The sequence below is a fragment of the Elephantulus edwardii genome, unplaced genomic scaffold (assembly GCF_000299155.1).
Source record: "Elephantulus edwardii isolate Elephantulus edwardi_28Jun2011 unplaced genomic scaffold, EleEdw1.0 scaffold00189, whole genome shotgun sequence".
Classification (NCBI taxonomy): Eukaryota; Metazoa; Chordata; class Mammalia; order Macroscelidea; family Macroscelididae; genus Elephantulus; species Elephantulus edwardii.
In genome coordinates, this window is record NW_006399939.1 from 1,504,030 (window position 1) to 1,528,428 (window position 24,399).

The following is a 24,399-nucleotide window of genomic DNA, read 5'->3' on the forward strand; positions in this document are numbered from 1 at the left end:
TCAGTACTTTGGAGAGGTCCCTAACAGCAGATTTTCCCATCACAATATGTCTTTTAACTTCCTGGCTGTTGTTGCCAAGAGTGCTGACTGTGGAGACAAGCAGACTAAAGCTGTGAACAATCTCAATCTCTTCACCATCCATCCTGATGCTGCCAGTTGGTCCAAGGGTGAGAATCTTTGTCTTCTTGGCACTGAGCCTCAATCCATATTGAAGGTTGCAGTCCTTGACCCTCTGCAGCAAGCGCTTCAGGTCCTCCTCAGTTTCAGCAAGCAGGGTTGTGGCTAGCAGGTTGGGGTGGGGGGGGGAGATCTATAGATTTTAATTGATTAGGAATCCTGGTAATTTATAATACTAAAAGAAGTTTCTAGATACACTTACTGAGGCATACTCAGTTTTGGTATTTCTGTTTCATTAAATCTCTAGGGCTCTTGTGTTCTCTATAATTTCTTTTTTTCTCTACTATTTGTATCCACTCTTCTCTAAGTCTATATATACAGCATCTTTATAAATAAAATAAAGAATGAAGCTTCCGGTTTCTAAAAGTTTAAATCATTTTGTAATTGAGTTATCAGTCTTTTTCTTGTAAAGGTCCAGGAGTATTCTATAAACTTTCGTTATGAGATTCTTATCTGAGATATTGCCAAATGTTTGTTCTCAGTCAGTAGGTTTTCTTTTCATCCTGTTGGGAAAAGTTTTTGATGTCCACAGGGATTTAATCTTTATGAGGTCTCATTCATCAATTTTATCCTCTTCAGATTGTACATTTTTGGCTGTATTTGGGAGTCTATTCCTTAGACTAGGCCTTCTAAGCTTGATCTCAATTTGTCTCTTATGAACTTTATGATTTGGGGCTTTACTCCCAGGGGAGCTCTGATCCACCTTGAGTTGATTTTTGTGTATGGTGTGAGATGTGGATCCTGTTTCAGCTTTCTGTAAGTAACAGTCTAGGTATGTCAGCACTGGTTTTTGAAGAGGTTGTCATTTTCCCATTTGATAGTTTTATTTCCTTGTCGAATATCAGTTGACCATAGATAGCTGGGCCTATTTCTGGGTTCTCAATTCCATTCCTCTAGTCTATGTGATTGTCATTGTACCAGCACCATGTTGTTTTGGTTACTACTGTGCAGTAGATTTTGAGGTCCGGAAAGAACTCTTACAGAGGAAGATATTCAAGTGGCCAACAGACACACTTTAAAAAAATGCTCCAAATCACTGGCAATAAGAGAAATGCAAATCAAAACCACAATGAGATGCCATCTCACTCCAGAAACAGTGGCAAAGTTTAACAGGACAACAAGTAATAAATGTTGATGAGGATGTGGCAAGATAGGTACTCTTATACATTATTGGTGGGATTGTAAAATTGTACAACCACTCTGGAAGGCAGTTTGGTGCTTCCTCAAAAAGCTGAACGTAGAAATTCCATATGACCCAGCTATTCTATTGCTTGGAATATACCCCAAGAAAATGAGATCTGCGGCTCAAACAGAGACTTGTACACTAATGTCCATAGCAGCATTATTCATCATCACAAAAACATGGAAACAGCCTAGATGTCTAACCACAAACGAATGGACTGAGAAGTTGTGGTACATTATACAATGGGATACCACACAGCATGCAGGAGCAATGATTTTGTAAATTACTACCTAAGCTGGAAGGCACTGGAGAGCATTATACTAAGTGAACTCAGTCTCACAAAGACAAATACCGTAAAAACCATTATTATAGAATAAGGATTCAAGGAGGGGGAGGATGGAAGCAGAGGGGTGAGGATGGGGGGGCTGTTAACCATAGGGCTGCACAATTCAATGGGTTGGGGGGTGAAGGAAATGGGAAGGATCTTTTGTGAAAAACAATGTATTCAAACTTTGTAAATAAATCAGTATAAAATAAAATATATTTTAAAAGTTTAAATCAGGAAATATTTTATTAAATTACTTTTTGTTGCTATTGTTATGTACCATTGAGTTAAAATCAACTCATAATTGACCCTTCAGTGAGTTTTCAGAAGTGGTAAATCGCATGAGTTCTCAGATGGAGGGAATACACAGAGTTATTGTACCAAAAGAAGTGAGTGACACTGAAAAACTTCTAGAAGTAACATATGAGCAGGAGCCAATGGTAATGAAAGAGGAAGTGGAAGCTGCATTGAAGGCAGTGACAAAAAATAAGGCCACAGTAGGCCATGGGATACCAACTGACTAGTTTTAATTGCAACCTTGGACACACTCACCAGTCTATGCCAGGAAATTTGGAGGATAGCTCTCTGGCCAATGGATTGGGAGAGGTCCATATTTATTCCCCTTCCCAAGAAAAGTAATCCTACAGAATATGGAAACTATCAAAAAATATCATTAATATCACACACAAAAAAAATACTGCTGAAGATCATTCAAAAATGGCTAGAACAGTACAGAGATAGGGAATTGCCAGAAGTTCAAGCAGGATTTAGAAGAGGCCATGGCACCAAGGACATCACTGCTGGTGTCAGAGGGATCCTGGCTAAAAGTAAAGAATACCAAAAGAATGTTTATTTATGTTTTATTGACTATGCATAGGCATTGGACTACGTAGATCATAACATCATAACAAGTTATGGCTAACACTGAGAAGAATGAGAATCCTAGAGCACTTAATTTTGCTATAAAAAAACAAACAAACCTATACCTGCACCAGGAGGCTGCTGTGTGAACAGAGCAAGCGAACACATATGGTTTCAAGTTAAGAAGGGAGTGAGTCAGAGTGGTATTCTCTCTTCGTACCTATTCAATCTGTATGCTGAGCAAATTACTCGAGATGGTAGGCTCTATGAAGAATGTGGCATTAAGATCAGAGGAAGACTCATTAATAATCTGCATTATGGAGATGACACAACTCATGCTTGCTGAGGAGGAATTGAAGTACTTGTTGCAGATCAAAGAACACAACCTTCAATATGGATTGCACCTCAATGTCAAGAAAACGAAGATTATTACCACAGGATGAAAAGGCAGCATCATCATAAATTGAGAAAAGATGAAACTGTCAACAACTTCACATTACTTGGCTCTACAATTAACACCGTTGACACTACCAGTCAGGAAATCAGGAGTTGTACTGCACTAGGAAAGTCTGCAGTTAGAAATATCTCCAAATTATTGAGGAGCAATGATGTCAGTTTGAGGACTAAGGTGTGTCTGATTCAGGCCATAGTCTCTCCAATCAATTGCTATGCATCTGAGAGCTGAACAATAAATAAGAATGATGGAAAAACTGATCCCGTTGAGCTATGGTGTTAAAGAAGAGTACTGAATATCTCACGGGCTGCCAGGAGAAATAATAAGTATGTCTTGGAGAAAGTGTAACCACAGTGCTCTTTGGAGGAAAAGATGATAAAGATTTGCCTCACATACTTCAGGCATGTTGCTGGGAGGGGCTGTTCCTTGGAGAGGGACACAATGCTTGAAAAAGGCAGAGGGTCGGCGAAGGAGAGGAAGATGCTCAACTAGGTGGACTGACATGGTGACTGCCGCAATGGGCTCTAATGTCGGGGAGTATAAGGAAGGGTTCAGATTTGTTCTTCATAGGATTGCTACAGGTCATACTCTACTTGACAGCACCTAACAACAACAAATTGCAAGGGAGGAGACTGCCTATCTTTCTCCCACTGAGCAAATGGTAGATTTGAACATTTTTTTAAATTTTATTATTTTCTGTGTGTGTACTGTCAAATCCGATCTGACTTGCGGAGGAGGAGATTGTCCCTCCTTCTCCAGTAAAGCACCTAGTGGATTCGAACTGCATACCTCTGGGATTGCAGTGCAGCTTCTTGCCACTAGGCCACCTAAGCTCCCTAAGAACATTTTAAAACAGCAAGTCTCTAAGACAGATCAACCTGTAATGAGCAATGGTTGTTCTCAACTAAAGACAAGCTGTAAATGAGGAAGTCAGGGAATCATGTGAGCAGGCTTACGGAAACATAAACGTTCAGTGGGTAAGACAGGAGAATCAAGACACTAAAATACACAACAGAACCTTTAAGAGCACAAGTCTAAAGTTTAAGCATTTGATGAATGGGTGAATTCCATGAACACTAAAGCCTTTTCAACTTCTGATTCTCTGACCGTAGATTCATTATCAACTTTACCACTGATTTAGTGATCTTGAAAAAGCCAGTTGTAGAGAAATCAAACTCTCACTCACCAAATGCACCAGTATTCCAAATACGTCATGTCTTGAGACGTATAATCCAATCAGCAATAATCTGTTTTTCAAATATTTCAGATTCGCTAGTTACTGAGTAAATTACCTATGTGAGGTTCTTAGCAAAATTCTAGATATTATTAAACTCTTTTTATACAAAAGTACCTGTTAAACAACTATCCCCTTTTGACTAATGGTTGACATCTCTCAAATTATAGATACACATGTTTCAAAAACCAAAGAGCTCTTAAACTTGTAAAAACATGCTCAACATCATTCATAAGAGAAACATACATTAAAACTATCCCTAAAATACCACATATCATGGAACTGAAAGGAAAAAATATCTAAAAGTTTGGTTATATTTTGTTCACAAGACTACAGGAAAAGAAGCATTCTCTGACATCGTTGCTAGTAATGTAAAATGGTAAAATTCCTATGAAGGATAATTTGGCAAAGGTTGTCAACATGCCCTTTGATGGACCACTTCCACTTTGCGAAACTTATCCGCACATTTATACTTCTAAAGGAACAAAATCACAGGTTATTAACTGCAGCTTTTTTAGTAATAGCAAAAGGTTGAAATCAGCTCATTATCTACCAACAGTGAATTGGTTAAATAAATTACTTGGATACTATATAATTAAAAAGAGAAGATGAGAGAAAAGAAGGAAGTTCTCTATTCCTACAGAAAATTTTCCTAGAGAAATTAAGTGATTAGGTGTGCACTAAATGCTGCCTTAAGTGTATAATAACCTAAAATCTGGAAGAATACGCAAGACACCAGTAATAGTAGTTTCGCACTGGAGACTGCGAGAGGATGGATGGGGACTGGGCAGAAGAAGAAAAATGACTGGGAAAATATTTTCCATTGTCAATTTCTTCATACTTTTGAATCAGGTTCCATATTAATAATTTAAAACACTAAACTAGAACTTTCCATTTTGAAAATGTGTGTGTGTGTGTGTGTGTGTGTGTGTGTGTGTGTGTGTTATGTGTTCATTCGATGAACTCAGTGTCAACTTAACGGTCAGATGCTCAAGTTATGGAGTGGGTAGGTAATTCAAGTCCGAATGCTAGTTTAACATTTTCTAGTTGGCCTTTTAATGCAAATTATCTTTTCAGTCTCAGTTTCTTCACCTGTGAAATGGAAGAAAATATAACAATTCGTCCTTAAGACAATTATGAAGGTTCAGAGAGGAAACCTAAGTTTGCTGCTGTAACGGTAAAAGATTCATAGAATGATTGATTAGGCTGTCCAGATCCCGAGGTTATCCACAACTGTTGCTGTTGTGGTGGTGGAGGGAGAAAGATGAGCAATCTGCTCCCCTACGATTTACTCCCTCTGAAAACCAGCTAGAGGGTTAGCTATGAGTGGGTACACATCAATCAGGGTGTAATGGTGGCCTAGTGATTAAGGCGTTGCACTGCCTTCCCAAAGGCACACGGATTGATTTCACCAGCTGCTTTGCAGAAGGAAATCGGGCAATCTCCTCCCGTGCGATCTGCAGCTTCTGAAAACCCGCAGGAGAGTCAGCAATCAGTGGTTTTCAATTCAAAGGCAACGGGGAGGGGGGGGGGAGATTTTTAATAAGAAATATATAAAAATCAATACCTCATTAGGGCTCTAAATTCTGAACTGCAACCTGCCCCATTTGAACACAACCTATACTGTCCAGTCCGTACACTTCTGCCATTCTTTACACCCTGGCACCCCTAGCCCAGATTCTTTGCTTTTCTCCCCTCCCTCCACGTTTGTCCTTCCTAACTAGCCGCAGGCCCTGAACAAGCCCTCTTCGCCCTTCCCCATTAGCCATTCTCACCGTTTCCACTCAAGACTCCGGCTCCGCTCCCGCCTCCTCCCCAGACTCTGCCCTAATTTGCTGTCCCTCCTTTCCTTTCCCCGAAACCGAAAGAAGCGCCTACCCAGATACTCGTAGTCCGGTAAGGCTAGGCGCTCTGGACTCAGCATCCTTTGGCCCGGATAGCTTCAAAGCTCTAGCTTCCCGGCTTCCGGAACCTGGGTTGCAGGCTCTCTCCGTTGTCATGGCAACCACGCAGCGAGAGGAGAGGTGGGAGGTGGAGCAGTGTCACGCTAATAATCTCCGTATTGCACTGCAGAGCTGGGAACACAAGTTCCGGGCGCAGTGGTTTGGCTATGGTGTAGATGTCTTTGGTGGAGGTAGTGGTGGTGGTGGTGGTTGGTAGTGGTTGTTTGGATTTTATGTAGATTTGGTGGTGGTTTGGCTTTGATGTAGATTTCTTTGGTGGTGGCGGTGGTGGTGGTGGTGGTGGTAGTGGTGGTGGTTTGACTTTGATGTCAATTTCTTTGGTGATGGTGGTGGTGGGTTGGCTTTGATGTAGATTTCTTTGGTGGTGGCGGTGGTGGTGGTGGTGGTGGTAGTGGTGGTGGTTTGACTTTGATGTCAATTTCTTTGGTGATGGTGGTGGTGGGTTGGCTTTGATGTAGATTTCTTTCATGGCAGTGGTGGTTGTGTGACATCTAGTCGACTCATAGCAACTCTATGAATAGACCTACACCCTGTCCAAGCTTGCACCATATTTATCATCCCTGACACACTTGAACCCATTGCTGCAAATACTGTATCACTCCGTCTCAGTTAAGTGTCTTCCTCTCCTTTGCTGACCCTCCACCTTTCAAAGCATGATGTCTCTTTCCGAGGAATAACCTTTCCTAGAAACATGCCCCAAACGTATAAGAGACAACACTTCATCATCGTTGTCTCCAAAGAGCACTCTCCTTACACCTTCTCCAACTTATTATCTGGAGATTTTTTAACAATCTATGGGATGTTCAGTACTCTCCTCCAACACCTCAACTTAAAGGCATTAATCCCTCTGTCATCTTTATTCCTTGCACTTTCTCCAACATATATCTGAGTTAATTTTTTTTTTTTTAGCAATTCATGGGATATTCAGTACTCTCCTCCAACTTAAAGGCACAAATTCTTCCCCTGAAATCCATATTTATTGTCCAGCTCTCAGATACATAGCAAGTGATTGGAAAACCATAACTTGAATGAGGTACACATTAATTTTTAAACTGATATAATTACTCTTCAGAACTTTGAAGAGATCCCTGACAGTAGATAATATGTTTTCTCATCCTCTGAATGCCAGGGCCAAGGGTGTTGACTGTGGATTTAACCAAGATGAAATCATTAAGAATTTCAGTCTTTTCTCCAGCTATCATGATGTTGCCTGTTGGCCCACTGGTAAGGAATTTTTGTTTTCTTAATGTTCAGATGTAATCCATATAAAAAACTGTAGTCCTTGATCTTTTGCAGCAAGCATCTCAAGTTCTCTTCACTTAAGCAAACAAGATTGTGTTACATCTGTAATACAGGTTGTTGGTGAGTTTTCCTCCCCATTTGAAGAATTAATTCCAGATTAATCTATGGCCAAAGAGTTTTTTAAATGTCATATTTCCCATTGTCAAAGAATGACTATCAGCCCTCTACATTCTCATTTTCAGCATCTCATAATTATTGTTCCTTGCAATATTCACAATATTTCCCACCATAGAACTTCCATAAACATTATCTATTTTCATCCCTTTATTATTTATTGTTTGCAGAAAATGGAGACTTGAAACACTTACTAAAGAAAATAAAAAACTACAGCCTTTAATACAGATTTCATTTCTAAGTAAAAAAGAGACACAAAAACTCACCACTAGATCAGCAGGCAATATCATGATAGATGGAGATAAGATTGAGGTTGTCAATTATATAATTTTACTTGGATCTGCAGTCAACACCCATGTTAGTACCAGTCAAGAAATCAAAAGATCTACACTGCAATCCTGAAAGCATACAGTTCTAATCCACCAAATGCTACACTGGAGAAGGAGGGGCAATCTTCTGTGCCAGTTGGGTCTAATTCGATGGTCCACATACACACACACACAAAAAAAATCAGAAGATGTCTTTTCAATGGGAAAACCTGCTGTAAAAGGAAATTTTTGAAGTGCTAAAGAACAAGAATGTCATTTTAAAGACTGAGATACACCAGATCCAAGCCGTGGTATTATCAGTTGCTTCCTATGCATCTGAAAGTCAGATGATGAATAAGGAAGACCCTAGAAGAATTGAAGCCTTTGAATTGTGGTGTTGATAAAAAGTATTGGATATCTATGGAATACTAAAAGAACAAATGTATTTTGGAAGAAGTGTGACCAGAATGCTCCTTAGAATCAAGGAGGGTAAAGTTTGTCTCATATTTGGGGCATGTTGTTGGGAAGGGACAGTTCTTGGGGAAAGGCATCATTTGAAGAAAGGTAGAGAGTCAGTGAAAGAGAGGAAGACCCTCAATAAGATAGATTGACACAGCGACTGCAACAATGGGCTGAAGCATGGCAGAGGTCATGATGATGGTGCAGGAAAGGATAAGGTTTTCATCTGTTGTTCACGGTGTCACTATTAGTGGCAGTGCATTTGACAACACCTAACAATAGCAACATGGTTTCAGACACTAGTGCTTTAACCACTGTGCCACTACATCACTCTCTACCCTTCGCCCCCCACCCCCTTAAGTGCGGAGAGAACTCCTTGTTTCCAGGTTCCCAAGTATTTTACTTTTTGCAACAGGTTAGGGGTCTGGAGCATTTGTCACAGTTCAAACCTAGAAGAAAAAGCCCCTCTTTTTCACTCTTTCAGCTAACAGCAAAGTCAGGTACTTGGGCAGCCCCTGAAACAAGGTGAGGTTTTGTGAAAATACATAAGAACATGCTATCAGAAAATTGACTTGGAAACCAGTGGACCACTTGCACTAGGAAAGAAAGGAAGGAAGAGGTTCTTCTCTTTGTGTATTGAGTGGTCTATTCTTAGCCTCCTCCAGCAGCAAGGAGCCTTAAACCTCCTAATTCTCCCTTTCCCTTAAAATTGTATATGTGTCTCATTTCTAGGCTCCTCTGAGTCACCCTGCACTTGGATGTGGTTATGGGATAAAGGGACAGAGACAAACTAGGAGCAGCATTTAGTATCTTGAGGTAATATATTTACTAATTTGGTATTTTATGTGAGGTCCTGTAAAATTTAGTGAAAAAGGCATTTGCCTTCTTTTCTTTAAGAAATGGAAATTTCTCAAATTTTGTATTTGTGTAAGATAGTGATCCTCTTTCCTTTCAAGGAGTGAGCTCCATTCCTTGGGGATGTAACTTTCTGATCTACCTTTATTTTTTACTTTAAAAACAAAAAATTTCAATAAGATAGTAATTATTGAGGAAAAATCCTAAAATGGTTTGTATATTATTTCATCTGCCCTCATAAAAACTTCCCAAGATGTTTCTACCTTATCTAAGGGAGAGATTGAGGCACAAGTTAGAAAAATGACTTATCTTTCTACTCAGTAGGAGAATTGGGACTAGATCTCTGCTATCTCAACATCCAGGTTCCTAGTCTGACCACTAAATCACATAGTCTCTTCTTTTTGGTTTGGGGTTTTGGGGGTTTTTTGGTGAATTTTTTGGCTGAGTATTTCTTTCTTTTCCCTTTTCGCTTTCCCCTGCCAACCACTGAGAGCTCTCAGAGAAAAGAAGATAATTTTTAGTCCAGTGTGAACATTTGACTTGCTCCTATTTCTGGAGCATTCGCTTGGGATGTGGAGGGTAACGCTACTGGGGTCTGTGTGGCGGAGCTGGGAACCAACCCCAAGAATATAGCTTGTTTGGGCATTAACCCATTTGCGGTTATAATAATGATAAGTTTCAGCACCAGTGGCGCCTGACTGTTAATGACTCAAAGAAAGCTAAATAAGAACAAGATGTCATCTTTGGAACAATTTGTAGGTTTTTCCTACCGCTCCATCCTTTTCATAAAAAAAAAAAAAAAATCTTAAGGATCCTTATACTTCAAGTCAGTTGTCTACTTTGAATGTCCTGGACAGCCTATTGAGGAGGAGTTTTTAAAGGGTAGGAGGTTGCTAGACTAAGGCTTCAAGAAAATTTGGAGTTGCCCAGAAATAATAGGTGGTGTTACTGGTGGTTGAATTACTGTTTACATTTTCCTTCTTTATACTTGTCTATATCCTCAAAATGTTCTGTATTAGGCATATGTTATATTTGTGACTCAGAGGGGGGGGAACCCAACCCAAACAATGAATGAGTGGCTTGAAAACTTTTAAAATGTTTTTTAAGCAGAAGTGATTATATTCCAGATAGTGTTTGTTTTTCCCAAGAAGAAGCCACTACTTTTAGATTTCTCTTCTGATGTAGATTACATGAGAATAGATTCTGGCAAGACAGCAGTGGTAGAAGAAATTTTCAGTGAAGCATACACAACACACCAACTTTAAAAAGGGTGGAAAGTTAAGCGTATTTTTGTAACACTGTTGAATGTTAAGGAAAGAAAAATATTGGCCTTCAACTTAGATGAGCTTTTCAGGTTCTTAAATTATTCTCGCGTGTTTCTGAAGATTTTTAAGTAAACAATTAAACACTCAGTTAAGTCAGTAAATCAGGAAACAACTCCACAATCCTGGAAAGTAGAAAGTGATAAGACATTGATCAAAGCATAAACACGGTATCAGATGTCAAAGGCAAGACTAGAGTGTAAGAAATGGAATAAGCTGGGAACAATGAAAAAACTATCCACAATAGGGAGATTGTGTTGAGTCACCAGTTGATCGTGTTCTCAGCAACATCACAGAGTCTGCTTAACTCAAGGCTATGCCTCTCTGGGAATTCAAATCTGCCAGTCACTCTGCAGGGCAAAAATGGACAATTTCCTCCCTTTCAATTTCTAGCCTTGGCAATCCAGTGGAGGATCAGCTATGAGTCAGTTTTGACTCAGCATTGTGAACTAGGGGAATGTGTTTCATCAGAGTGAAAAAAGCCTCTTTGGTGGTCAACAAAAAGAAGCCCATTCTTGTATTGTTGGCATGGATACAAAGGTTCCAAAATGATTGACTGAAATATCATCCGTGGAGTTAAGAACAAGACATCTAGGAGCAAATATATTGCAGGAATAATAAACACATTAAGTGGGATTATATGATTGTCCAGAGGTACTTACCATTTAGTTTATTACTGGGTGGTCCTAGAAGAGCAACAAAACAAGTTTTTCTGATAATCTATTACTTACTCAATTTGCATGCTGAGCAAATAATCCAAGAAACTGGCCTATATGAAGAAAGATGCAGCATCAGGAACAGAGGCAGCTCTAATTGACAACTTATCATACATAGATGCCACAACTCTGCTTGTTGAAAAACAGAAGCCTTGAAAAACTTGCTGCTGCTGATCAAAGACTATAGCCTTCAGTAAGAATTATACCTCAACATAAAGAAAAGAAAAATCCTTACAACACTACGATAAAGTGAGAAAAAAAAATGATGTTGCCAAGGATCTCATTTTACTTGACTCCACAATGAACACCCATGGAAGCAGCAGTGAAGAAATCAAACAACACACTGCATTGGGTGGCTCTGCTGCCAACAGCCCCTTTAAAGTGCTAATGCACAAAGATGTCACTTTTTGGACAAGTGCCTCTGAGTTTAGACACTCATACAGTTAGTTTGTAGTTTTTAGCTATAAAAAGAAAATGGATAGATCTCTCTAGCTCTGCTAAAAACCTATTAAAAGATTGAGAAGCGAATCTCCCCTGGATTTAAAGACTACAGAAAAGTAAACCTAAATGTGCCAAATAGGTTTAAACCTCAAGGAAACAATGAGAGAATAGAAAATGCAGGCTGAATTATTGCTACAAAACAGGTTCAAGAAACTGGGACAAGCTTTTATCAACTCATCAAGCAGAAAAGATGCTAAAGGCGAAGGAGCTACTAAGAAACGCAGGTCATGAAATTCATGCTGAGCACCCTGGCTCTTAAAAGGCTTATCTTCCACAAGGGCTAAGCAGAAACTAAGTGTGATTCCACTGTATGAGATTAACATGTTTAAATGAAAAATACGATTTACAGAAAAGTCCTGTTGGACTGCTACCAGCCAGGAGACCAGACCATTGGAGGAATTTTCAAAGAAAGGAAAACATTCACAAACTCTCTCTGACAATTAAGAATAGTTAGTGAATTACCAGATTCTCTGCTGGAGAAGGAGGGACAATCTCCTCCTGTACCAGTCAGATCTGATTTGACAGTACATACAAAAAAATAATAAAATAAAATTTAAAACAAAACAAAACACAACACAGTTAGTGAATGACAAGAAAGATGTTAAGAGGGCACAGCTTAAATGGAACTTGAGCTCACAGGCAGTTATAAACTTTTAACTTACTGATTTATTATTATCAGACACTGCAAAAAGACTTGGGGATTATTCATTTTTACATTGAAAGAGGTGGTCTAGCCTGTAGAGTGCTGTGTGCTGACCCAAAGGCAGCATCTCTCTGGTGGTTCAAATCCACTAGCAAGTCTAAGAAAGAAAGATGGACAATCTCCTGCACAATTTGCAACCTCTTAAAAACCCACTGGAGGGTCAGCTATGAGTCAGTTTCAACTCAGTGAATGGCAATGAGTGAATGAATGAGTAACATATTGAAAGGAAGATTTTACTAGGCAAAGAAAATTAGTTGTGCTTTCCTCTAGAACAGAATATACAACCTCCATGGAGAAGGATATCATGCTTGGAAAGCTGGAGGGTCAGAAAAAGACAGGAAGACAGACTACCCGCATCCCCACCCCGCTTCAGTGAGATCAGTTGACATGATGACTTCAGCAATGGGCTCTAATGTGTCAGAGATGAGAAGGAAGGCACAGCATGGGGCAGAATTCAAATCTATTTTTCATAAGGTCGCTAGGAGTCATACTCGACAGGACGGCACCTAACAACAATAAACATTTATAAAAGATCTGGTTGTACGGTACCTAACACTTGCTTAACCCACCAATTGTTCAATAGGATAAAGGCGTGGCATCTGCTTCAGGAAAGACCACCACCTTGACACCCTGGGAGGGTTCCACTCTGTCCCAAAGGGTCACTATAACTTATAATTGACCCAGTAACTACAGAATTGGATTATAAAAAATGGATACGAATCTATGTCTTTTTTTCCCTCCTTCCTTTTCTCATCTAGAGTTACCTATCTCTTGTGGCCTAGTACACAGGTAGTTGTACTGCTCATCCGAAGGCCACACCTTTCTGGAAGTTTAAATCCCCTGATGACTCCTCAGGGAAAAGATGGACAGTCTCCTCGTGTGCAATTTATAGTCTCCAAAAATCCACTGGAGCGGCAGCTGAGTCAGTCCCAACTCGATGGCAATAACTGAGTGAATTTTCAAGTCTAGGTAATGAAGGCCACCCTCATCATTAGACAGAAAGACCCATAAAACACAAGACAGTACCAAGAAAGGCATCAAATATCAATCACAAAGCATCGCTAGATCTGTCCTTCTTAACCCTAAATACTGAACTATCACAGACACAATATCTTAAGAAATGCCAGTATAAAAAGGACATTTAATTCAATGAAAAATGGGCACAGGATATGAATAGACACTTCACCAAAGAAGACCTTCAGATGGCCAACAAGCACATGAAGAAATGTTCAAAATCCCTAGCTCTAAGAGAGATGCAAATCAAAACAACTATGAGATATCATCTCACCCTAGTCAGAATAGCAAAATTTAACAGGACAGCAAGCAACAAATGCTGGTGAGGTTGTGGAGAAACTGGAACCTTTATTCACTGTTGGTGGGAATGTAAAATGGTGCAACCACTGTGGAAGGTGGTATGGCGCTTTCTCAAAAAGTTGCAAATAGAGATACCATTTGACCCAGCAATTCTACTACTGTTAATATATCCCAAAAAGATCATAACTGACATCCAAGCAGATATATGCACGCCCATGTTTATCGCAGCCCTGTTCACAATAGCAAGGAGTTGGAAACAACCCAGGTGCCCATCAACAAACGAATGGATAGAAAAGCTGTGGTATATTCACACAATGGAATACTATGCTGCATTGAAAAACAAGGAACTCATTCAATATTATTCAAAATGGGTGAGCCTGGAGGACATTATGCTGAGTGAAATATCTCAGTTGCAAAAGGACAAATATTGCATGGTGCCACTGCTGTAAAATGGGACTGATATCAGGGTGGGGGTAAGACTAAGAAAAACTGGATAAATTTTGTATACTGCAAAAGAGAAAAAAAAAGGTGCTTCACACATGCAAAGCGAAAACATTCTCTCAGTGTAGGAAACTAAGAGAAAATATACTAGAAACCATTCAATACTCTTAGGTTATGAACTGAGTTCCCAAATTTCAGAGCCTTGGAACAAAAATAAAAAAAAAAAAACACCACAAACAAACCCTGGAATCTCTATGCCTATTTTTTTTTCCTCCCTCAAGCCACCCTCTACTTTGTCAGAATTTACTGCCCTAAAATTCTAATTTGACCATATCAGTTCTTTAAAAACTTGACTGACTCACCATTACCAGGGTGAAGCTCACTCCTTAACATGTAGACATGTATGTCTTCACAGTCTGATCCCAGTCAACTTTTCCAGCCACCTTGCATTCACTGTCCCTTGGATGTGTAAAGCTCTTGCCATGCTTTCTTACCCAATATTCTCACACATATTTCATTCTTTTACAGCCCTTTGCTTCTACAGAATCTCTTCCCCCTATCTAGGGTGTACCCCTCCCACATTTCCTACTTAGTATGATCTGTTGTTTTTGTTGGAGTTGTTGTAAGTAAAGGGTTTTAGAAGGCTAAGAGTTAAGCAAAGGCCAATTTTTTAAGGACCATGAAGGACCTTGAAGGCCACTTGAGCAGCTTGCCATTTATTCTACAACCACTGAAAGCCATTAATGACAGAGTCTAATCAGTTTTTTTGTTTTTGTTTTTAAAGTCACTCTTGAACGCTATGTGGAAAATGGATTAGAAAGGGGCAAGAGTAAAAATAGGCCATTTACAGAAAAGCTTGATTCATGTTTATTATTAGACAAGTTTATTTATTCATTGATCTGTTTCTTGCTCGACCATTCTAAATTTATCTTTGTGACTGAAATACGCAAGCTGCTATGCAGAGCTATTTGCTGTAAAGGTTTTGCTCACATGTATAACTTGTATAGGTATCAAACCTTCAGTAGATAAACATGCGCTAGAAAGCCTCTCCTTTTGGGAATGTCCCCTAGTTAGGCCTTTAAACAGAACTAGCCATGGTGACCTCAGATCCTAACAAGACTGCTGCTGACCTTGAGCATAAAAAAGTGGCAGCACTAGAAATGGTGTGGAGGTTTGCAACTAAGGGTCTGAAAAGAATGTATAATTAGGTTTATATGTACAACAACAATCTGGAACAAAAAGTGCAAAGTGGGCTGGGGAAGTGAGGGGCAGGGAAGAAAATGTGCAACAATGAATGAATTTTAAAAATAAAGTTGTTAAGTGCCATCAAGTCATTAAATTAAATTAATTTTAATTTATTTAATAAAATCAAATATTAAAAAGGTAAAGCAGAGAAAGGCAAATCAGGCTTTCACTTTTTTTGGTCTTTATTAGCAGCCTCCAAAACCTGGATTAAAATCTATAAATGCTGCTAAAATAAAGTACATTACTAAGAATCTGTAATATTTTAATAAATCCTATGGATTCTTTCCTAGTCCAAGGCCTTTGCACATACTATTCCTTCTTCCCAGAAAGGTCTCCTAATCCAATCTTGCTTTTTCTGGTTATTTTATTTTGTTTTTCTTTTTTTAAAAAAAAAATTTATTGGTTCACTTACAAAGTTCATATACATTGTGCTTCACACTATTGCTGATTCATATCTTGTTTCATACAATCATTCTCATGCATTGTTGTTGTTGTCATGTGCTGTCGAGTCACTTATGAATCATAGCAACCCTATGGGCAACAGCCCTATACCCGGCTCTATCCTGTGCCAACTTTACTGTCTCTGACAAACCTACCCTCATTACCCCAGTCACTGAATCAATCCATCTCATGCATTATGTTTTATAAAATTGGTCACCATTGGTCCTTGGTGAATGATCATTACCCTGTCTTTTCACCCAGATCCTTCTCATTTCCTTCCCCCTCTCCCTCCACCCACCAAACTGCAACCCTGTGGTTTCGTTCCTACCCATCCTCCCCCCTCCACACCCATCCAAACTCCCCTTAAGTTCCCATACATGTTTTACTAGTTATCCTTCTATTTTTACAATTGTGGTCTTTCCTCATCCACTCTTTGTCTGATGACACCTCAAACACGAATCCTCACTGTTGTTGATTTAATCCTAATGCATGGTGACCCTCCATGGGCTTCCAAGGTGATAAATATTAAGGAGAGGAGATTGCTCATTTCTCTTTAACAGAGCTGCTGGTAGAGTGGAATGATGAACCTGAAAGTCCTTTTAGTTAGCAGTGCAATGAGGCCAATGCCACCAGAACTTCCTAGTTTGATGACACCTATTCAGCTTAAATTTTAGTACCTCTGACAAGTCTTTCTTGACTCCTCAGATCTAGATCACATCTATTCTCTTAAAGCACATTGTACTTTAAAGCTCCTATAATTTGTAGCTTTATTTTTGTGGATTTTTATTTTTATTGGACTTTGGATGAAAGTTTATAGAGCAAATTTGTTTTCTATCAACTACTTATACACATTTTGTTTCACAACATTGGTAGCTATTGTTGTTGTGTGCCCTCGAATTAACTGCACCTCATAGCAACAATAGCTCTGAACTCTGTTCTATCCTGAGCCACTCTCACTGTCTCCAACACAACTGCTCCCATCATACAGTTACTGTGTCAATCCATCTCATCCTGGGTCTTCCTCTCCAGTGCTGTACCTCCATCCTTCCAAACATGATGTCCTTCTCCAGGGACTGGCCCATCCTGGCCACATGCCCTAAGTATGTGAGACAGAGCTTCAAAATCCTTGCCTCCAAGAAATGGAAAGACTTTTCACAGAGGCAGACATTCACATGACCAACAGAAACGAGAAGAAATGCTCAAAATCACTGGCAATAAAAGAGATGCAAATTGAAACCATGATGTGATTCCATCTCACCCAGTAACAGTGGCAAAGTTTAACAGGCACAACAAGAATAAACGTTGGAGAGGATGTAGAGAGACAGGAACACTGTTAGTGAGATTGTAAAATGGTACAACCACTCTGCAAGGTAGTTTGCCATTTCCTCAAAAAGCTGAACATAGAAATGTCATATGACCCAGCTATTCCACTGCAGGAATGTACCCAAGAAAATTAGAACTGAGACATAAATGGAGATTTGTACACCAATGTTCATAGCAGTGTTACTCACCCTCATAAGAACATGGAAACAACCCAAATATCCAAGCATAATCAAATGGTGTGAAAAATTGTGGTATAGTCACACAATGGAATACTACACAGCACTTAGGAACAACTATTTTGCAAACTACTATATAACTTGGGAGGGACTAGAGAGCATTATATTGAGTGAACAAACTCAATCTTATAAGGACAAATATAAGGCCATTATTGTAGAAATAGAAAGGTAACTAGTAAAACATGTATGAGGATCCAAGGGACAGGGGAGCGGAGGGAAATACTGCATGGTTCAAAATTGGAAAGGGTGTGTGTCAAGAATGTGTCTTATCTCCATATCTTTTCAATATATATGCAGAACAGATTATCCGGGAGGCTGGCCTCTATGAGAAGAAGTGTGGCATCAGGATTGGAGGTAGACTTACCAACAATCTGTGTTATGCAGATGACACAATCCTGCTTGCTGAAACAGAGGAGGACCTGAAGTGCTTGCTGCAGAAGGTCAAGGACTGCAGCCTTCAGTATGGATTGAAGCTCAACATCAAAAAAACAAAGATTCTCGCCACTGGGACGATTGGCAGCATCATAATAGACAATGAAGAGATTGAGACTGTTGACAGCTTCAATTTGCTTGGCTGGCTCTACAATCAACACTCTTGGTGCCACCAGCCAGGAAATTAAAAGACGAATTGCATTGGAAAAGTCTGCTGTTAGAGACCTCTCCAAAGAACTGAAGAGCAACAATGTCAGTCTGGAGACCAAGGCACATATGATACAGGCCACAGTCTTTGCAATTACTTGCTATACATCAGAAAGCTGGACAATGACTAGGGGTGATCCAAGGAGAATTGATGCCTTGGAGCTGTGGTTCTGGAGAAGTACTAGTATTGAGTATACCATGGACTGCTAAGAGAACAAACAGGTTCATCCCGGAAAGAGTGAAGTCAGGCTATTCCTTGGAGGCAAGGATTCTGAAGCTTTGTCTGACATACTTTGGGCATGTTGCAATAAGGGACCAGTCCTTAGAGAGGGACATAATGCTTCGGAGGGTGGAGGTACAGCGCAGGAGAGGAAGACTCTCGATGAGATGGATTGATTCAGTCACTGGGGTAATGGGGATAGGTGTGTCGGAGACAATAAGATTGGCAAGGGATAGAACAGAGCTACTGTACATAGGGTCACTATGAGTCGCAGGCAACTTGACGGCACATAACAACTACAACAATGAATAGGAATGATTGAATAAAACACAATGTGAATGAAGGATAGTGTGAAACACAATGTATATAAACTTTGTAAGCAAACCAATATAAAATAATTTAAAAAAAAATCCTTGCCTCCAAGGAGCAGCTTGGTTTCACCCTTTCCAGGACGAATCTGTTTGTTTTCTTGGTAGTCCATGGTATGTTCAATACTCTTCTCCAGCACCAGAACTCAAAGGCATCCATTCTTCTCTTTTTGCTCATTGTCTAACTCTCTGTTGCTTAGCAGTCTCCTTAATATAACAGCATTCTTCCACTTCCTGAGATCCTCATGTCCTTCATCCTCTTTCCTGAGTCTTTCTACCTTCTGAAGCTTGTTCTGGGGCAAATAATGTCCTTTTGGCCTCATTCTGGTTTAGTGACCAGAGTTCTATGGTCCTCCTTCATGGTTGTTCAGTTTGAAGGTCTGTCTTTTGTTTAGTTGAAAATCTATACGAGTGGATTCAGCTCCGGAGTTAAAAAGTGTCTAATGATCATCATCTCTTGAATTCTCCAGTCAATCTAAATCAGACCAATAAGTCTGGTCTTATTCTGAATTTTGCTTTATATTTTTTTCCCCTTCCACTCTGTGAATTACTTTCTATTGTGATCCCAATCAGAGTGATTGGTAGTGGTAGCTGGGCACCATCTAGTTCTTCTGATCCCATGGCAATGGTGGCTGTGTTTCACATGCTCCATGAGTCCTATGGAGCAATCATTTCTTTGATTTTTTTTTCTTTTTTTCACTCTCTTTTTACTTGAAACAAGAAGATGTCAATAGTTGTTTTTTTAGATGACTGCTCACAAGCTCTTATCAGATTCCTGTTCCCGTTTTACAAAGGTAGGCTGCAGGACATTGTTTTTGTAGATTATGTGATGACAGTTGACTTGGATGTACCCTAAAGCTATAGTCCTAAGACCCTAAGCCCAGTGCCTTCTCTCAAGGTGATTGGTGATTGGCTAAGAAGTTCTTATATTTATGGCTTGTACAAATAAATACATATACAGAAATATATATATACACACACATATATCACTGTGGATGCATTCCTATTTACCTTCCCATGTCACTTCAGCTTCCATCACTTCAGATTCTACCTATGTTTCTTCTCAAAGATTATTATCATTTTATATAACTGTGATTACAGGATTTTGTGTACCACGTGTAGCTTTTACATGCATTGGTGAGATCATTTATCTAGTGCTTTTCCATACCTTCAAGACCTCAAGCATCAGACTATAAGTTCAAGGTCTTAATATATCTCATTCACAAATGTTTCCACAGGGCCTTGGACATAGTATGTCCTCAGTAAATAATGAATGAAGGAATCTTGAATATTTATTTCCATCCCTAAGGCAGAAAGGAGTAGAACTAAGTTTTCTTTAGATATATTTACACTTGGTTTAATTTCTACATCTTTAAAAACTCCTTTCTTCAATTCATATGACCTTCATCAAAGAGTTATTTCTGCAGAGATGGCACTTCTCTGCTGACTCATGTTGTTGTTATGTGCCATCGAGTCACTTGCGACTCACAATGACCCTATGTACAACAACCCTATACCCTGCTCTGTCCTGTGCCAATTTTATTGTCTCTGACACACCTACACCTATTACCCCAGTCACTTAATCAATCCATCTTATTGAGGGTATTCCTCTCTTGTGCTGTCCCTTCACCCTCCCAAGCATGATGTCCCTCTCTAAGGACTGGTCCCTCATTGCAGAATGTCCAAAGTATGTCAGATGGAGCTTCAGAATCCTTGACTCCGAGGAATAGCCTGGCTTCACCCTTTCCAGGATGAACCTGTTTGTTCTCTTAGCAGTCCATGGTATACTCAATACTCTTCTCCAGAACCACAGCTCAAGGCATCAATTCTCCTTGGATCATCCCTAGTCATTGTCCAGCTTTCTGATGAATAGCAAGTAATTGCAAAGACCGTGGCCTGTATCAGATGTGCCTTGGTCTCCAGACTGACATTGTTGCTCTTCAGTTCTTTGGAGAGGTCTCTAACAGCAGACTTTCCCAATGCAATTTGTCTTTTAATTTCCCGTCTGCTAGTACCAAGAGTGTTGATTGTAGAGCCAGCCAATTAAACTGAAGCTGTCAATAGTCTCAATCTCTTCATTGTCTATTATGATGCTGCCAATGGGCTCAATGGTGAGAATCTTTGTTTTCTTTGTGTTGAGCTTCAATCCATGTTTAAGGCTGCAAGCTTAATCTTTTAGAGTTTCTCAAACTGTTTTCTTTAGGTGCCATCAAGTCGACTGGGACATTAGAGACCCATGAACAGCAGATCTGAGCCTTGCCCTCTCCTGCATCCTCACAATCTCTGTCATGCTTAAGCTCATTGTGGCAGTCATTTAAACGATCGGAAATGGAACAAGCAGAGTAGAAAGGATGAGCATGTTGACAAATTATGAAAAAATGGAGCCAAAGTCACTGAACAACTTCTGTAGAAATTGTTGCATGAGAACCTAAGCTACTGTGTAAATCTTTACTGAAAACATAATAAAATATTGTTTTTTAAAAAATCAGGATTTCTCAATATTGGCTCTGTTGGCATTTGATGTTTTTCTTACTTGTTTAGTGCTACTATAACAAAAATACCACAAGTGGATGGCTTTCACAAATAGCAATTTATTTTTTCACAGGGCTAGGTGGCTAAAGTTCAAGTTCAGAGCACCAACTCTAGGGGAATGCCTTCTTCCTCTACTGCCCCTGAAAGAAGGTTCCTGTGTCCTTTCACCATCTGTGGTTCAGGGTCCTTTAATTTAAAAGTGTTTTTCACATCAATCTTCCCCAAAGTCTAAAAGGGTCACAGCAGTGATTCTGGGTCCAAAGGATGAACTCTACTCCCCCCCCCCCAAAGTATGTATTTTACTATAGCTCTTCTTTCTTGATGGTAATAGATCACTCTTTCTCTGGTTGTTTCTCTCTCCTTTTATCTCTTGTAAAAGGAAAGACCACACTCCAGGGAAACTTCCCATACATCACATCAGGACCGCGCCCTGAGTAGGGCAGTTGCATCTCATCCTAATTCCCTTACCAATGATTAGCTGATCACATTATGTGGAATGTTTATATTATTACATAAATGACAAACCACTTGAGAATCATGGTTCAACCAAGTTGACACATGTGTTTGGAAGACACCATTCAATCCATGATAGGGTTAGATGATGATTTATTGTTGGGCCTGTTTTGTTCATTGTAGGATGTTTAGCAGCTTCCTTGGCCTCTATCCAATAGATGCCAGTGGCAGTGCTTCCCAGTGTGACAACCAAAAATGTCTCCAGATACTGCCTCATGTCGCCTGCTGGCAGGGAAAAAACACACAAAACTGCTAGCTGAGATTTACTATTTTAAAGTGTGAAACTTCAGGCTTTTTCTTTGTTATAAGAATTACATTTAGGAACTCAGATTGTTGAATGATGCTTGGTTAATAAAAAAAAAAAGGATTCAACCAACCCAGTTGGATCAAAATAATGTGCTCTTTTCTATCTTGTTTCTCTAATGCTCCCCATGTTCCCTTTGAAAAGGCCATTAGTGATGGTCTAATTCAAGGCCGTATACAAGTCTTAGAAATTCAATTCCCTGGACTGTCCTACAAGGATGAAGGAGAGGGGTGGTGTTTCTGAGAAAACTAATACCTCTAAGACCCCTCTGGAATTGGCAGCCCCCCACAACTTTTCTAGGGGCATGTCTCAGAGGACAATAAAGGAGAGAAAAACAGTCCATTCTGGCATGCTTTTCAGGATCTCGCACTCTAAACAAGAAAGTCTGAGAGGCCTGGTAAAAATAAATATGGCTTAGCACTCCTGGCACAAGAGCGGTTTCTCACAGCCAAGACTTAACTCACCCTAGGGGGTGACCCAAGCAGGAAATATGCACAGAGTTCATTTCTATCCATTGATATTCCCAGTGACACACCACAGCCGGGGATGGCTCTGTGTACCAGAGCCTTGTGGACCCGTGAGGAGGCGGACTTGGGATGCACACAGAAAACAGTCTTTGGAGCCAGAGTCAGCCAGGGACAGCCAACCTCTCCCTTTCCTCCCCAAACCCAGAAAAACAACACAAATCATGCCTTCTGGAAAGGGACCTGTCCTTTGCATACAGAGTGGAAACTGTTTATAAATTCTTAATCCCCTAACATTGAAAGTATGGTGACCGGCTGTCCTGGATTTTTTAGGGCAAATGAATTCATGATACCACATGTCCTTCGTTTTCATCTGGGAAAAATATGGTCTCTGTAATCATATGCTCTTCCAACAGGTTGAAGAACAAGTCTTCATACACACTGCATATATCGAAATCCTGAGACCAGGGCTGCATCTGAAACATTGGAAAGGGCTGGAGTCAGTCTCTGCCCTCCCCCACCTCCTCTGCCCCAATCTCTAAGGTGACTTCAACCCGCAAAGTCTGCGTCTTTCTTAGCTCAGATCATTTAAACCTGATCTGATTCGACTGCCGCCTTCAGGCGATAAGAAGAACTACACACCCATGGGTGTGTGCGTGAGGGGGGAATGCCTCGGTATTAGTTACCATGGTGATGCTGGTTCAACCACATTGCATCTGGAGGGACAAATTCCAGGCGAAACAGGATAAAGGAACACTGGAGAAGAAGGGGTTAACACTTCACTTTGTTGTTGCTGCAGCAGCGTGAGAGGTTAATGTTAGCTTTTGGTGAAAGATAGTAATTTGAAGTGAAAGGCTTTGAAAAATTGAAAACAAGCAAGGATGAAATGTCAACCTATTCATTTGGAGAAATCTCCTAATATCCACTTTGCACGATACCAAATTACTTTCCCCTCAGCTAACATGGGGCATTTAGGTCTTCTTCGCTAGCCAGGGGAAAGTGGTTTAAGGAAACCCGCAGGTAGTCCAAAGCCAGGAAATGCTAGTTTACCAGCTTGGAGACAAAGTATGGTGTAAGGACAAGAAAGGTTGAAGATTTAGGCAAAAGCAACAGAATGAGATTCAATCTGGAAGGAGGAAAAGTGGTTACTAAATTAAGCCATGTTATTAATATATATTAGGAAGAGAAATAGGCCACAGAGCTGAAAAGAGGAAGAGTTTCTGGTTTTATATAGTAACCAGTAGTAACCCCAACAATAAACATTACTAAAAGGTCCTACACAGGGGAGTGAGATAGGATTCCTCACCCACTTCCCGCCAGGGCAGAATCAGAAAGTCAAAGGAGGTGAAGAGGCTAAGAACATTGACTGACAAAGTCAGAGACAGCGAGGAGGAACTAAGTCTGTCTGGGCCAATTCAGGGTGTCTGAACTGGGCCACAGGACACAGTCAACCATTTCAAGAAATGAGTGCAGGAGAAAGAGAGTCCGGAAAGGACTTCTCCCTGGAACAACGCTGCCTAGACGAAAGCGGGAAAGAGAGAGGGAAAAGCTGAGAAAGGAATTTTCATAGTGAGACCTTTACTTAAGATGCAACACTCCAGGCCCCTGATGTCCCTTGTTTTGAGGTTCGTAAAGACCGAGCGGATTACGCATTAGCAAGCCCTGCGTTTTCTGGGGCATCTATAAAGTCTGGACTTGGGGCGGGTAGGGGGCTGGGGTTACATCCAGACAACTTGGGTCAGCCTGGGGTCCTCCTTGGCTTGGAGTTAGTGACCAAGATCTGAGAGTTGCCGCTAGGAACATTTTTTTAATTAAATTTAGGGACTTTCGAGCAGTAGTAATGGGGACCTGGAGGGGGCTCTCCCAAGGGCTAGGAATGGG

General features: G+C 40.2%; 2 protein-coding genes across 4 annotated transcripts in view; one reads left to right on the forward strand and one right to left on the reverse strand.

Annotated features, from left to right (window-relative positions):
• The window catches only part of LOC102875182 (chromosome unknown open reading frame, human C11orf49), a 266,475-nt gene extending 260,201 nt beyond the window's left edge, over window positions 1-6,274 (reverse strand). For 2 of the 3 annotated variants that reach the window (XM_006896709.1, XM_006896710.1), the window contains exon 1: window positions 6,113-6,274. In XM_006896709.1, the coding sequence (XP_006896771.1) occupies window positions 6,113-6,158 (46 nt within the window). In that variant the 5' untranslated portion in view covers window positions 6,159-6,274. The remainder of the gene's footprint in view (window positions 1-6,112) is intronic. The other variant, XM_006896711.1, reaches the window with a different exon arrangement.
• Window positions 6,233-24,399, forward strand: part of LRP4 (low density lipoprotein receptor-related protein 4) — an 81,814-nt gene continuing 63,647 nt past the window's right edge. Inside the window, exon 1 of the mRNA XM_006896767.1 lies at window positions 6,233-6,368. Within this exon, the coding sequence (XP_006896829.1) occupies window positions 6,233-6,368 (136 nt within the window). The remainder of the gene's footprint in view (window positions 6,369-24,399) is intronic.